Genomic DNA, 16,971 nt, shown 5'->3' on the forward strand with positions numbered 1-16,971 from the left:
GATTTCAGCCTCAAAACATGCAGCGAAGTGAACAAAAGTTATTATATGATCGGAAATAGAATTATGTAAACGCGGCCTGTAAATAATTATGCAGCTTGCGACAGCTAGCTGAGATCCCCCTGCTAGCTGTTAGAGAGCGGGATAAAGTCCAACAGCATTAGCCTGACCACCAAGCTAACGGCTAAACTTTGACTCGATTCCATTCGATGTATCTATCATCATTTTGGGGGTTCATGTTTCAACTGATCATCCTTGAGATTGAGCACAGGTCAACTCTAATTAAGATGTAAATTAATTAGAGGTAACCTGTACTTGATACTTTGTTGATGCACCTCTCCAAAGATGTTCAGTCAGATTAAATTTTGGGTTCTGGCTCCGAGTGCCACCCACACTGTGTTAAATGGAACTTAGATAAGGGTTTCACTATGTAAAGCGCTTTGAGTCACTAGAGAAAAGCGCTGTATAAATGTACTTCACATATACTGTATATATATATCAATCAATCAATCAATCAATGTCTTCTTATATAGCCCTAAATCACTAGTGTCTCAAAGATTTAGGGCTATATAAGTAAACATTGATTGATTTGATTGATACATTTAACACAGTGTGGGTGGCACTCGGAGCCAGAACCCAAAATTTAATCTGACTGAACATCTTTGGAGAGGTGCATCAACAAAGTATCAAGTACAGGTTACCTCTAATTAATTTACATCTTAATTAGAGTTTACCTGTGCTCAATCTCAAGGATGATCAGTTGAAACATGATCTCCCTTTTGAACTTCATGGTAAATGCTGTGACTACTTATGGACATGTGATTTCTCGATATTTTAGTTTAAATACATTGGCAAAATACTCAAAAAACTTTTTCACGTTTTCATTATGGGGTATTTATTGTGTGGAGAGTTTTGAGGACATACATGAATTTATTCCATTTTGGAATAAAGCTGAAACATAACGAAATGTGGAAAAAGTGAAGGGCTGTGAATGCACTGTATTTTCTTTCTCAATGCTTAAAACCCCACATTCCACACACTGGTGCCGTTTTCCGAATTGTACAACTTTGGAAGAATATCTTGTTTTGTGAAAAAGCATAACACCACCATGACCACCCCAATGACAACAACTGATGGTGGGGACCGCAAGTATCCAATTCTGTTGTTCTCACGCTTACATATCTTAACGATTAGTTGTATATATATAGTCGTGTGCACATATATGTGGGTGTGTTTATATATATATATGTATATATATATATATATATATATATATAATTTTGTGCCCCTAAATGTATTAACGGCTGTCCACCCGAAGTAAATGAGTAAAGGGGATACACTGAAGGTCATTCAACTTTGACCACACTCTTAGATCCAAGATGATGCAGCGGCTTACAGCTCCCACTTTCGATGCTTCCTTTTATGTTTTATATTGTTTTGGTTATTTCTGTCTACCGTCTAAGACACAACATAGTCATCAAAACCTGCTGGAAATTGGTTTTCAGCACAGGATGGCTGTTTCTAGCGATTTCCACCGCTTGCACAACATACCCGACAAGATAGCGAGACCGCCGGAATCTCCCAGCGAGCATCAAGGCCCCACAAGCCTCCGCTGCCAAGCTTATACCTCGCAAACGTCAGATCCATTGTTCACAAAATGGACGACCTAAAACTCTAGCCGGCTGGAAATAGCTACATCCAGGAGTTCTGTTTTCTGATAATTTCCGAAACCTGGCTTCACCCCCTAATCCCCGACGCTGCGGTACAGCTAGCAGGCCGCACGCTGCTATGTCGGGACCGAAACAAGGAATCTTGTAAGAGCATGGGAGGTGGTCTCTGTGTTTATGTATGTATCGCATGGTCTAAAAACAGCACTATCATAGACAATCACTGTTCCCCCGACCGAGAGTTCATGTCAATGAAATGTAGACCCTTTTTTCGGCCAAGAGAGCTAACAGTAGTAATCATCACGGCAGTTTACATACCACCGGATACTAATGCTAGCATGGCTCTCTCTCTACTGCTAAACACAATAAATAAGCAACTACGTGCCCAACCCCAATGGCGCTCACATTATTGCTATAGATTTTAATAAAGCCAATCTGAAAACAGTACTCCCCAAATTTTACCAGTATGTTAAATCCCCAAGGAGAGGGAGGAACACTCTTGACCATGTTTACTCCAACATCAAACAGGCATTTTAAGCTATCCCTCTCCCACACCTAGGCCAGTCAGACCACCTCTCCTTGCTGCTCACCCCTGCCTAGACACCCCTCAGAGCAAGGACATATTCAGTGACAAAGACTGTCACAACTTGGCCTGAGGATGCACTCCCCCAGCTACAGGACTGCTTTGCACACACTGCATGGGATGTTTTTGAAGACCAAGACCTGCCCACACACACAGAGTCGGTACTATCCGACATAAAGTACTGAATCGGCAATGTCACTATGGAAAACAGCATCCGGGTTTACCCAGACCAGAAACCCTGGATGACAAGCCAGGTCCGCATGCTCCTCAAAGCCTGTGACACCGCCTTCAGGTCAGGTGACAGTGCTCTGTACAGCCCTGCACAAGCTGACCTGAAGTGAGGACTAAAGGAAGCCAAGACGGACTACAAAGAGAGGATCGAAGACCATTTCTCAAGCAACAACCCATGGCAGATGTGGCAGGGCATACAGCACATCACCAACTACAGAGGCTGTGACGCAACAACTGGGAACTGGGATGTATCGCTGGCAGAGGAGCTGAACTGCTTCTTTGCTCCCTTCAAAACATCACAACCAGTCACAGCCACACCACCCCCAGCCCCTCCTGCCCCCAGCACTAACACACTCACTCTTAAAGAGCACGAGGTCAGGTGGGTGATCAGAGCAGTCAACCCCAGGAAGGCGGCTGGTCCAGACAGAGTTCAAAGCATGTGCTGACCAGTTTTCCTACATTGTCACTGTCCTCTTCAACCTCTCCTTGGCACAGGTACTCATCCCACCCTGCCTTAAATCCGCCACAATTATCCCGGTACCCAATTCAAGCCTGCATCCCCCCCGACTCTAGACCCACAACAGTTTGCCTACCGGGCAAACAGATCCACGGATGACGCCATAACCATTGCTCTCCACTCTGTACTTGGCCACCTACAACACCGGGGGAGCTATGTCAGAATGATTTTCATAGACTATAGCTCAGCCTTCAATACCATCAAATCAGACATCCTGGTCACCAAACCGCTGGACTTAGGCCTCCCAACACCCACCTGTCTTTGGATTAAGGACTTCCTGACTAACCGACCCCAGAGAGTGAAACTCGGCCCCCATCTCTCTTCCTCCCGCACACTCAGCATCGGCTCTCCACAGGGCTGTGTGCTGAGCCCTTGCTGTATTCCCTCTACACCCAAGACTGTAGTCCAGCCCACCCAGAGAACACCATAATCAAATTCGACGATGACACGACGGTGGTTGGACCCATTACGGGGGGGGATGAGTCTGCATACAGAAATGAGGTCCTGAAACTATCAGCGTGGTGTTCAGTGAATAACCTGGGACTGAATGCCACAAAAACCAAGGAACTCATCTTTGACTTCAGGAAAAACACTGCAGACACATCCTCACATCAATTGTGAGGAGGTGGAGGGATTCAGCTCTTTCAAAAAAAGTTCCTCGGCACCCTCATATCTGCTGACCTCTCCTGGACCCTAAATACAACTGCAGTCATCTGGAAGGCCAAGCAAAGACTCCACTTCCTGAGGGTGCTGAGGAAGAACAGACTGGAGAGGCAGCTGATGGTGACCTTCTATCGCTCGGCTGTTAAGAGCCTGCTAACGTACCGCATAACAGTGTGGTACGCCAGCTGCACTGAAGCAGACAAAAAGGCGATTTAAAGGGTCATAAACTCTGCACAAAAAATCATCGGCTGCCCCCTCCCCTCCCTAAAGGATTTACACAACTCCCGTTGCCTCAACAGAGCAAAAAACATTACCAAGCAGAGCACACACCCTGGCTATTACCTGTTCGACCTGCTACCATCGGGCAGGCGCTACAGGTGCATCAGAGCCAGAACAAACAAGCTCAGAGACAGCTTCTTTCCCACAGCTGTCACCATCCTGAACTCAAACTTATAATAAATTAATCACCCCTATACAATATCTTGCCCCAATGCCCTACTAAGCAATATTACCCTTCAAGTGCAATACGTTCGACACTGATTGTCATTACTTTACTACTCCAGTACTCTTGTTTTGTTCTGTATAGTGTACATGTTTTAATATATTGTTTTGTATACTGTACAAAATTGTTTATTGTTTTTTTGTATAGTAGTCTGTTTATTTAAATTCTTATTTTTTATCTTTATTACTTATGTGATTTTTTTTTTCATATCTGTTTCCACTACCACACCTTAAATTGGAGTCCTTAATCTCGTTATATGCAAATATAATGACAATAAAGTCCATTCTATTCTATTGTATTCTATTCTCTACTTGCTCCTCCCACCTGCAGCCTGAGTGAGGATATGGTGACGTCATGTCCTGTCTGCCTGAGTAGATTCTCATCATGTGACACAACCACATGTCCGTCGCGCGTCACATGACAGTCCAGTTCTAGCATCTGTGTTCCCTGCTTCACTGCACTGCAGGCCAGGGAAAAAAAAAAAGGAAAACAGTGTAAGTAGAAAAAAACAGTAGGTGGAAAAAAAAATAAAAATAAAACAAAGTAAGTAGAAAACAAAGTAAAAAGAAGACAAAGTAAGTAGAAAACAAAGCAGAAAACAAAGTATGTAGAAAAGTAAAAACCGTATTTCCTTGAATTGCCGCCAGGGCGCTAATTAATTTAAAACCTCTTCTCACTCCTGCGCTTACCAAAGGCATGCGGTAAAAGTAACCATGCGCTAAATATTTTAAAACGTTTTCTCACTCCGGCACATACCAAAGGCATGCAGTAAAAATTTGAGTGTGATGTAAGCTTGGACCTTAAATCCTACTGAATGGCTCTTAATCTTCTTCCCTTTATGCAATTTCAAATTACCAGTATTGAAATCAGCCTCCTCCATTTTGAAAATGATGACAGGGGTAGTGTCACTCGTGACGTCACGAGTTTGACCAGGCGGTAATACTAAGCATGCGCTAATTTTTTTGGGAAGCGAGTTTGACCCAGCAGTAATTCAAGGCAGGCGCATACTATATGCCCTGCGGCAATTCAAGGAAATACGGCAAGTAGAAAACAAAGTTAGTAGAAAAGTAAAAAAGTAGAAGACAAATTAAGTAGAAAACTAAGTCAGAAGAAAAGTAAATAAGTAGAAAACAAAGTTAGTAGAAAAGTAAATAAGTAGAAAACTATGTAAGTAGAAAACAAAGTAAGTAGAAAAGTAAAAAAAGGAGAAGTAAACATAAGTACAAAACAAAGTCAGTGGAAAAGTAAATGATTAGAATACAAAGTTAGTAGAAAAGTAAATAAGTAGAAAACAAAGTAAGTAGAATTCAAAGCAGAAAACAAAAGTACAAAACAAAGTAAGTACAAAAGTAAAAAAGTAGAAAACAAACTAAGAAAAACTAAATAAGTAGAAAACAAAGTCAGTAAAAAACTAAATAAGCAGAAGACAAAGTAAGTAGAAAACAAAGTCAGTATAAAAAGTAAATAGGTAGAAAACAAAGTAGAAAACAAAGCAGAAAACAAAAGTAGAAAACAAAGTAAGTAAAAAAGTTTTTTTTTTTAAAAGTAGAAAACTAAATTAGTAGAAAAGGTCAATAGAAAACTAAAAAAGGATAAGAAAAGTAGAAAACAAAATAGGTAGAAGAAAAAATAAATAGAAAACAAAGTTAGTAGAAAAGTAAATAATTTTGAATTTAGTGTGCAGGAAATACTCACTGAATGAATGCCTCCATTGTGCTTTCTATCTTCTCTCCACATCCTGGTAACAAAAAATTTGACTTCTTTTAAATGAAGAGGCAGTTTGAACAAACAAGGGTCAGGGTCAGGGTCAAACAAGTCATCATGGTTGGAAAGTGTTGTACTAAACCAGTCCTGCTTTAGTAAGTAAGAATTGTTGTAGTTATATTGTAAAACTTACAAATGTTTTATGAAGAATCCATACAAATAGAAATGCTAAGGACGGCTAGAAGACCAAAAAGCACTATACTTTTCGGTTCAAAGCTTTAAAGAGCAGGAAAAACCCTTGTAGACATTCACCCAGCTGCACCTGCAGTTAGTCAACATGTCCAAAAGAGGGCTCCATAGCATCCATTTTCTACCGCTTGTCCCTTTTGGGTTGGCAGGGGGTGCTGGATGTCTTTTGAAAACTATTTGCATTATGTTTGTCAGTGAGGACAAATCGTTTTATAAGCCGCAAGGTTCAAAGCATAGGAACAAATTATTTGTGCCATTGATTATTCCATCCATCCATCCATTTTCTAACGCTTGTCCCTTACGAGGTCGCGGGGGGTGCTGGCGGTGTACACCCAGGACAAGTCGCCACCTTATCGCAGGGCCAACACAGATAGACAGACAACATTCACACTCACATTCACACACTAGGGCGAATTTAGTGTTGCCAATCAACCTATCCCCAGGTGCATGTCTTTGGAGGTGGGAGAAAGCCGGAGCAGCTTCCATGCCGTCATGGGGAGAACATGCAAACCCCACAAAGAAAGATCCCGAGCGCAGGATCCAACCATGAACCTTTGTATTGTGAGGCACATGTCCTAACCACATGTCCTTTGGACCTTTGTCCCCTGTTCTACTGTGCTGCCTGCTATTTATTATTCCAGCAAGTGAAATGTAATCAGATGAGCTCTATGACAGTATCAGTGCAGAGTACAGGTAGTGAATGTGCCCCACACTCACTGAGGCGTCGCCACAAGTTGAATTTCAACAATAACTCGCATCTCCCCGAGCGAGAATCCTACCTCCTCTGTGGGAGATGTGAGTGCAGTAGAAGGCCGTGCGTTTCCTCGTGTGGAGAAGGTGGGGCTTCTTCAGCAGGAACCAGGAGACCAGAAGGTACCCTCCCAATGCCGGGACCATGAAGAACCAAAAGCAGCTCATTTCTCCTCGGAGATACAAGTCAACTTCCTGTGTGCACAATCTTCAGCGTGCAGAAGACAACTCGTTCCTCTAGCTTTTGGTGCAGGTCGAAAATGTTGCAGAACAGGTAGGGCAGAGGCTGGCAGCTGTAAAGGTGAGTTAATGAAAAACCAGCTTGTGCCTAAGAGCTCACCTTTACCTTTCCTGCAACAACACTCTCTGGAATGTCACACCTTTGTGTGGTCCTCCATCAGACCTAATAATAACATTCATATCTACATTAAATATTAATATTTTATAATAATATACTCATATCATAATATTCATAGCATCCATCCATCCATTTCCTACCGCTTATTCCCTTTTTGGGGTCGCAGGGGGCGCTGGCGCCTATCTCAGCTACAATCGGGCGGAAGTCGGGTTACACCCTGGACAAGTCGCCACCTCATCGCAGGGCCAACACAGATAGACAGACAACATTCACACTCACATTCACACACTACGGCCAATTTAGTGTTGCCAATCAACCTATCCCCAGGTGCATGTCTTTGGAGGTGGGAGGAAGCCGGGGTACCTGGAGGGAACCCACACGTTCACGGGGAGAACATGCAAACTCCACACAGAAAGATCCCGAGCCTGGATTTGAACCCAGGACTGCAGGAACTTCGTATTGTGAGGCAGATGCACTAACCCCTCTGACTAACCATGAAGCCCCATATTCATATCATATTATTATAATAATATTAATGTCTACATTAAATAATCATATATACTATAATTACAATAATACTCATAATATTACCATAGTAATATTCATATCTACATTAAGTAAATAAATAAATGGGTTGTACTTGTATAGCGTTTTTCTACCTTCAAGGTACTCAGAGTGCTTTGACACTACTTCCACATTTACCCATTCACCCATTAAAACACACATACACACACACTGATGGAGGGAGCTGCCTTTTTTTGGGCTCTGGGAATCATTAATAAGCCGGAGGTCTTTGAACGCAGATTTCTTGCCGGGACATATGGTACAACAGAATCAGCAAGATAAGATGGAGCTAGACCGTGTAGTATTTTATACGTAAGTAGTAAAACCTTAAAGTCATGTAATGTGATCAAACGTTCTTGTTCTTGTCAAAAGTCTAGCAGCCGCATTTTGTACTAACTGTAATCTTTTAATGCTAGACATAGGGAGACCCGAAAATAATACGTTACAGTAATCGAGGCATGAATATTGATCTTAGCGTCGCCAGTGGACAAAATGGAACACATTTTAGCGATATAATGGAGATAAAAGAAGGCCGTTTTAGTAACACTCTTGATGTGTGACTCAAATGAGAGGGTTGGGTGGGAGACAATACCCAGATTCTTTACCGAGTCACCTTGTGCAATTGTTTGGTTGTCAAATGTTAAAGTGGTATTAATAAATAGGTGTCTGTGTCTATCAGGACCGATAATCAGCATCTCAGTTTTCTTAGAGTTGAGTTGCAAAAAGTTAACAGACATCCGTTGTTTAATTTCATAATACTAATGATAATATTCATATCAATTATAATAATATGCATATCTGCATTAAATATTCATATAAAATTCATATCATATTATAGTAATGTACATATCTACATTGAATATTCATATATCATATTAACTATAATTGCATCATTATATGATATGTTAATATCAACATTAAATATTAATACATGATTATAAAAGTAATAATAATAATAATATTCATATCTACAATAAATATTAATATTTTATAATAACAACATATGTATGTTATATAAATTATATGACCTTATAATAATAACATTCATATAATTCTAATATTGAATTATATTCGTGTCTACATAAATTATTGACATATTATATTAATAATATTCACAGCTACATAAAATATTTATATTTTATATTGATAATATTCACATGATTTTATGATAGTAATATTCATATCTACATTAAATATTCATATAATTTCAATATTCATATACACTGGGATAGGTTCCATCCCCCCCCCCCCCCCCCGCAATCCCGAAAAGGACAAGCGGTAGGAAATGGATGGATGGAAGGATGGAGATTGAATATTCATATATTGTAATAAAATTCGTATCTAAATTAGATATGCACATGGTATTATAATAATATTCATATTGGCGTTAGATATTCACGTAATATAATATTCATGTCAACATTAAATATTCACATATTATAATATAATATTGATATAATTGTGTAATAATATTCACATCTACATTAGTCAAATAATATTATTATAATTGAGTATATGTTTGTCTTCAAATCTTTGTTTTTACATTTTCCATTTTTTTCTGTTTCTCTTTTTCAGATTCAGACTTCTGTCTTTTCAGAATTGAAAAGACCAAGTATGAAAATTTTGAAGATAAAGAAAAAGTATATCAATCATAAATAAAAATAACCAATTATTAAATTAAAATCAAACTGCAATGACATTTCTTACTTCTGATAATTAGGTTGAACTTGATTTGTTGTTATACTAAGTGGGCGTGTCCTAATACAACAATATTGATGTTGCAGTCTTGAGTCAAACAGAAAATAACAGTGGGTATTAAAACTGGAAATTGTGATGTATCATGTTGTATGCTTGCATGTTCGAAATAAACTCAAATTCAAACTCAAACTCAAACGTGAATCTATTTATGAGTAGTGCTGAATCACCATTTGTTAAGACTGTAAATCACAGGGGTTTTTTTTATAAAGAAAACATGGACAATACATGGAAACATGCAATATTAGGCTAATTTCCAACTTTAATCTAAATGGTCAAACTTTTCTTTTAAGAATCCATTTTTAATAATCCATTTTAGTCTGTCTCAATGCTTGTATTGCACATGATATCACACACAAGTTGTGAATTATATTTTATATTTTTATAGCACTTTTTCCTCAAGTGACTCAAAGCGCTTTACTTAGTGAAACCCAATATCTAAGATACATTTAAACCAGTGTGGGTGGCACTCGGAGCAGGTGGGTAAAGTGTCTTGCCCAAGGACACAACGGCAGTGACTAGGATGGCGGAAGCGGGAATCGAACCTGCAACCCTCAAGTTGCTGGCACGGCTGCTCTACCAACCGAGCTATACCGCTATAACACTCTGGAAGACTGTACAGTACAGTAAAGTACAGCAGCGTAAAACATAATTCAGTACAGTACAGTACTGTAGAGTGGAGTACTGTGCAGTACAGTAGAGTACAGCACAGTGGAATACAGTATAGTACAATAGAGTATAGTAAAGTAGAGTACAGTGGAGTACAAAAAAGTACAGCAGAGTGCCGTAAAATAGAGTACAGTTAAGTAGAGTGCAGTGGAGAACAGTAGAGTAGAGAACAGTAGAGTGTGGTAGAGTACAGTAAAGTATTTTGCGGTCAAGTATAGTAGTGTCGTAAAATACAGTACAGTAAGGTACAGCAAAGCACAGTGAAGTAAAGTATTGTAAAGCTCAGTAAAATATAGTACAGTATAGTGGAGTAAAGTACAGTGTTGTAGAGTACAGTAGAGTACAGTACTGTAGAGTACAGTTGAGTGCAGTAGAGTACAGTATTGTAAAGTTGAGTGCAGTATAGTAGATTAAAGTAGAGTAGAATAGAGTATAGTAGAGTCCAGTATAGTAAAGTAAACTACAGTAGAGTAGGGACAACAGGGCACAAGGCAGCTGGAATCCATCCATCCATCCATTTTCTACCGCTTGTCCCATTCGGGTCGCGGGGTGGTCGCTGGAGCCTACCTCAGTTGCATTATGACGGAAGGCGGAGTACACCCTGGACAAGTCGCCACCTCATCGCAGGGCCAACACAGATAGACAGACAACATTCACACACTAGGGACCATTTAGTGTTGCCAATCAACCTATCCCCAGGTGCATGTCTTTGGAGGTGGGAGGAAGCCGGAGTGGCAGCTGGAATGCGAGAGTAAAAACAGTCACACTGAAGGTAATTTGGCTGCATGTAAGCACAACACAGCAACAGCTTCATCTTCATCATCTCCATCTTGATCTTCAACACATTCATCTTCATTTTCAACATCTTCATCTTCAGGCAAGATTGGGGCATGTTCCCTTGGAGCGTGCCATGTCTTCCTGGCACGGAATGTTCGGGTGCATGGCGGCGTACTGAGGCGTGGCGACGTGAAGTTGTGAAGCAGGAAAATCCAACAGAGAACTAGCAGCACAACAAAACAAAGACATTAGGTAACACTGTCAGAAACCGATTTTGGCATTCGATGAAACATCTTTAATGACGAGGGGCCACACGCTGAAACATAAAACGATTTGAGGGGGACTTTAATACATTGTGAATCAAAGACATTTTGAAATTTGATGACATGATGTAAGAAAAACATCTTAGCTTTTGTGTTGTATCTATATACTTTATTCACAATTCATTTTCACGTCAACAGCCTTTCCAAAATGGCCGCCAGGTCGCACTTAGGGCCCCAATAGCTGAAGGTCACGCCAGCTGTTGGTACACAAACTCAAGTAACTCTCAAAATGGTGACTCCACATCTAGTGGCCCTCAGGTACAGGACGTTTGAGACCCCTGACCCAGCAAAGTGTTTCCTAACCATAGGACCATGGCCCACTGTTGGGCCATGAGCGACACCATCTAAGACAGGGGTCTCAGACAGGCGGCCCGCGAGACTTTTTTTCGCAGCCCCCACCTTAATATGAAAGTTTAATGTTAGTCCGGCCCGCAAGTTTTATATGAATGGCGCTTGGCAGCGTTATTTTATTTGGGTCCAAAATGGCTCTTTCAACGTTCTGGGTTGCCTACCCCTGCGTTAGTGGAAAAGCGGCAAATGAGTGAAAGCAACAGAGACGTTGCTATGGAGACGAGGGTTTTCTTACGTGCCTGGCTGCAGTCACACCGCTACACCTGTCCGTCAGTAATAACAGTCCCCAATATTTAAAACCCTTATTTGTATTTTTTTTATTGTTCAATTTGCATTGCCCCACACAACGAACATTACATATATTTCTATATGGCACCGGATAACACTCCGGCAGCCGTCACTTTTTTGTGCTCGCTATCCTGGTACTTTCCCGGCTATTATCCACCGACCGTCGTGTTGCTGTAGGGAGGAAAAGCGGGACGACACAAATTGCGGAAATAACATTATTCTCCGTGCGTCGGCTAATTACAAATACCGTATTTCCTTGAATTGCCGCAGGGCATATGGTATGCGCCTTGAATTACTGCTGGGTCAAACTCACTTCCCAAAATAATTAGCGCATGCTTAGTATTACCGCCTGGCCAAACTCGTGATGTCACGAGTGACACTTCCCCTGTCATCATTTGCAAAATGGAGGAGGCTGATTTCAATACCGGTAATTTGAAATCGCATAAAGGGAAGATGATTAAGAGCTGTTTAGTAGGATTTAAGATCCAAGGTTACATCACACTCAAATTTTTACTGCATAACTTTGATAAGTGCCGGAGTGAGAAGAGGTTTTAAAATAATTAGCGCATGATTACTATTACTGCATGCCTTTGGTAAGCGCAGGAGTGAGAAGAGGTTTTAAATTAATTAGCGCCCCGGCGGCAATTCAAGGAAATACGGTATATTCCACAACCCCAAACATGTCTTTTTCAAAGCCTTCAGTGAAGAGAAGGGTTAGTGATGTGCAAAGACTATTCCACGAAAAGTGGGAGATGCAAAATTTATTTGTCGACGTCGTATTTGCACAGAGAAAGTTGCACAAGGAATACAATTTGAAAAGTCATTATACAACTAGACATGCTGAGGAGAATGCAACATTGTTTTTAAAAAATATTTTCTCGCGGCCCAGCCTCACCCAGACTCTGCGTCCAGTGGCCCCGAGGTAAATTGAGTTTGAGACCCCTGATCTAAGATATCCATTTCTCAACCGAGGGCCCTACTCAGTTGTAGTACACTGTTCCACCACTTGTGGCAGTAATGTCAACATCAAACAGAAGAACTCTGCAGTTAAAGTCATAGAGAAGTTTTTTCAAAAAATATGATTCAAGTGGTGAAATGTAATTTAATTTGTACTTTTATTTATTATTCATTTAGTATAATTGTATACAAATTCATTGTTCATCATTATTTGTGTACTTTCTTACACAGTATATTTGAATAGTATGTATTTTTCTATTCAGCCTGACCTAAGCCTAAGGTTTACTGTATATGTTAAATAAAAAAAACATTTGTGATCAACACATGATTTCAGTTCATTTGACAAGGTTGTAAACTATAAGTGGGTCAGATATGTTTATTGATATGTTTATTGAATACCAAATCAAGTAATATGTGAGTAGTGGAAAAGTGGTCAAAAAATGCTAAGAACCCTGATCTAGAAGTCGGATTACTCACGGAATGTTCGAGGTGTAAATTTTTGGCACCTAAAGATCTGATTTCGATTCCTGGGGTTACAATTTGATTCAGAATCAATTCTGTTTGGCATTATTAATAAACTTTTTTTTTAAGTTACAGTATAAAGAAGCTATGTCTTGTAGCAGAGATAGCCTAAAATTTATATTTTTTTATTTTTTTTGAGTATCTTTTTTTTAAATACATTTTTGAAATTATGAATCAATTTAGAATTGGTATGAATGAACAAGAATAGAGATATGGATGTGAATAATTTTTTTAATATAGAAAAGTTCCTATATTTAGTAAAAACAAAAAAAACAAACTGATCCCTCCTGCTAAGTCGTCTTACGCTCCGGCAGACCAGGTGTGCTGTGACGTGTTTATGAGCTAGGGTGACCTCCTGCTAGGTCTTCTTATGCTCTGGCAGAGCAGGTGTTCTGTGACATATTTATGAGTGAGGGTGACCTCCTGCTGCGTCTTCTTGTGCTTTGGCGGAGCAGGTGCGCTGGGACGTGTTTATGAGCGAGGGTGACCAAACTTACTTTTGGACATGAAACAGTCATAAATAAAAAATAAACTGCAACTGTATCAGGAAGTTTTATTCATTGGTGTCATTTAATTGTGTTAATTATTTCGTTAATATCCATACAATATACAGACTATATCCCTCAATAACTCCTACCTCCACACATAATTCCTTGGGAAATACTCCTTAGCAAGAACTTGGAAAAAAACGCAAAATCTCAGAAAGACTGAAAACACGGTAGATAATCATCACGCCCAGAAGAGAAAGAAGCAAGAAAAATCCAATGAAAATGTTCTAATTGTTAAAAAAAAATGATACAACTTGAACTCCCTTGAAGTAAAAAAAAAAAAACAACAACTCACCAACGTGACAACAATCAGCGTAGTAATAATAATAATAACAATAACAATAATAATAATAATGAGGAGGATATCTGGACACATTGACACGTGTGTTCAAGTGTAACATTTCACACACACTCCTCACACGTGTGTGTGATTGCTAAAACACCATCTCCATGGCAACCCAGTCAGACATTGGAGAAAAAGCAAGCAGGCTTGGAGATCCAAAGGAAACAGATGCTTCACTGCAATAACGAGTTGTGAGGAACACAAACAAACACAAGCCGAAACATCTGGACTGGAGGTTACGTGACGACGCCACAAACACCAAACCAGAAACATCTGGACTGGATGGTCTGGACTGGATGGTCTGGAGGTTACACAACAACTCCACAAACACCGAGCCAGAAACATCTGGACTGGATGGTCTGGAGGTTACACGACGACTCCACAAACACCAAACCAGAAGTTCTTCAAGCTGAGCGCCACATGGAGGGAGCAGATGTAGGACAAAGTGCAGGCGTGCTGATTGGGCCATGTGATTGGTCATGTGAGCGCCGAGAAAGGGGAGGTAAAGCCGTGGCTGAAAGGAAGTGCACAGTTGGGAAGGAAGGAAGGATGCAGCCCTTAGAGTAAAGCGTGGCAAGTGTGGAGGGACCACCCCCCTTAGTGGGACAGTCGTGGTGCTTTCTATGGCTTCTGAGAGAACTTTCTTTCTACGCCAGCAAGGGGCGCTCCACGGCCGCCATGACTGACCTGAGAGGGCGGCCACGTCAACAACCACCGTGTGGTCACCGAGCTGCCAACCCGCAGCCATCTGCAGGGAGACGACGACATGGTCGCTATGGCAACCGCGTCCACAAATGGCCAAACAGATGAGATGGGAGCGCACAAAGCAGGGGTGTCCAAAGTACGGCCCGGGGACCTATCTACCAAGAAGATTGTAAAATAAGGCATCAAAAGTGAAATGAAAGAGCAAACAGAAGAAATGTAACGAGAAACGGTGGACTCTAGTTACACAAAACGGTCCAAAAAATAATAATGCATCAAAATCAACGCTGTTTGGAGCTTTGAATACGTCAATAATTTAATTTTGAAATATATTTTGGGAAAAATATAGCGTAGTTAGTGTGTTTGCCAAAAAAAACAGGGTTTTGCCAAAAAGGGCATAAACAGTACAAACCTATATATATATATATATATATATATTATATATTATATATATATATATATTATATATATATATATATATATATGTATATATATACACATATATATATATGTATATATATACACATATACGTACATACATATGTATATACACGTATATATATACGTATAAATATATATATATATACACACATATAGACACATTAACACACTCATACATATATACACATATATAAACATATACACATGTATAAATATATACATATACACACATATATATACATATATAAAAATATATACACATATATATATGTATATACATATATATACACACATATACATACATATATATACACATTGACATACATATATATATATACACACATATACATACATATATATACACATTAACATACATATATATACATACATATATATATATACACACACACACAAACACACATACACACACGCATGCATACAAACACACATATATATATATATATATATATATGTATACATATTTATACATAGAACATAAAAAAAATATAATGGGCAGAAAGATCTGAGGTTGATCGACTTAAGCATTAAAAGTCAAAATAAAATGTATGGCTTATTTTTTTAACACTTTTGTGAGTCATTTTGAATAGTCAAGAACTTTAGTGGGATTTTTTGTTAACTGTCCTTGCTCAAAAAATTATGAATTAAAATCAATGTTACCAATTATTGATCTATCTAAAGCTCCAATTACTTCACATCAAAAATTTTACTTTGAAATATTTTTTGGTGAGGAAAATATTGCATATTTGGTGTTTTGTCTTACAAACTGGGTTTTGAAAAAAATGCCATAAAACATTAAAAAATACTTTTCTATTGACATATTGAAACATAAGCATTAAAAAGAACAAAAATACTATGTGACTTATTTTTAACATTTTTACAACTGAAACTTGAGGGGAGCACTAAAGGTCAAACAATAATCTATTTGTGTAGCTTATGAAAATGAAATAAATTATTTTTTAGTGGGAAAAGTTTGGACACCCCTGAATTATAAAAAGTGGTGAGTTGATGCAATGGCCAGCAGAGGGGGCTGTTTTACGTCTTGTTTACTTTGTGTGGACTTGAAAGAGTCCTACGTTGTCTATTTGGAGCTAAGGATTGATGCCAAGTCACTTAAGCAGGACAAGAATTGGCTCCTTAGTGTTTTATACCACTTGTGCATTGACACTGCTAAGCATTCAGGCACAGGCCAGATATTATGGAGCACATCTAACTATGTAGTGTGACACCCAGTTATAGGTGGTGCTTGATGGAGGTCAGGGGGACATGGTTGCGTCCCCAACTCCTTCTTAGCGTCTCTCGTTCACTTTGGTAAATCTCAGGAATGCGTGCGTTGTGTAAACATGCCAAAGGATTTTCTCATTCATCCACGCCACTCAATCCATCTGGGAGGCCCAGGCACCATGGATTGAATGGCGTGAGAAGGAGGGTCCAAGATGAATCAGAGAAGATGTCAACAAGCTTGAACGGGCCAGGTGCTTGTGCTCTCTGT

General features: G+C 39.5%; 2 protein-coding genes across 6 annotated transcripts in view; both read right to left on the reverse strand.

Moving 5' to 3' along the window:
- Positions 1 to 11,030, reverse strand: part of gdpd3a (glycerophosphodiester phosphodiesterase domain containing 3a) — a 56,718-nt gene extending 45,688 nt beyond the window's left edge. For 3 of the 4 annotated variants that reach the window (XM_061885305.1, XM_061885307.1, XM_061885308.1), the window contains exons 1-4: positions 10,777 to 11,030; positions 6,893 to 7,156; positions 5,856 to 5,898; positions 4,485 to 4,620 (exon numbers count right to left, since the gene is read on the reverse strand). In XM_061885305.1, coding sequence (XP_061741289.1) covers positions 4,485 to 4,620; positions 5,856 to 5,898; positions 6,893 to 7,031 — 318 coding nt within the window. In that variant the 5' untranslated portion in view covers positions 7,032 to 7,156; positions 10,777 to 11,030. Of the gene's footprint in view, positions 1 to 4,484; positions 4,621 to 5,855; positions 5,899 to 6,892; positions 7,157 to 10,776 lie in introns of those variants that run through there. The other variant, XM_061885306.1, reaches the window with a different exon arrangement.
- Positions 11,031 to 11,190: 160 nt separating this feature from the next.
- Positions 11,191 to 16,971, reverse strand: part of mapk3 (mitogen-activated protein kinase 3) — a 44,506-nt gene continuing 38,725 nt past the window's right edge. Inside the window, exon 9 of one of the 2 annotated variants that reach the window (XM_061885298.1) lies at positions 11,191 to 11,209. The gene's annotated coding sequence lies outside the window, so the exon portion shown is untranslated. Of the gene's footprint in view, positions 11,210 to 13,963 lie in introns of those variants that run through there. The other variant, XM_061885297.1, reaches the window with a different exon arrangement.

This window comes from Nerophis ophidion, linkage group LG23 (assembly GCF_033978795.1).
Source record: "Nerophis ophidion isolate RoL-2023_Sa linkage group LG23, RoL_Noph_v1.0, whole genome shotgun sequence".
In the NCBI taxonomy this organism is placed as follows: domain Eukaryota; kingdom Metazoa; phylum Chordata; class Actinopteri; order Syngnathiformes; family Syngnathidae; genus Nerophis; species Nerophis ophidion.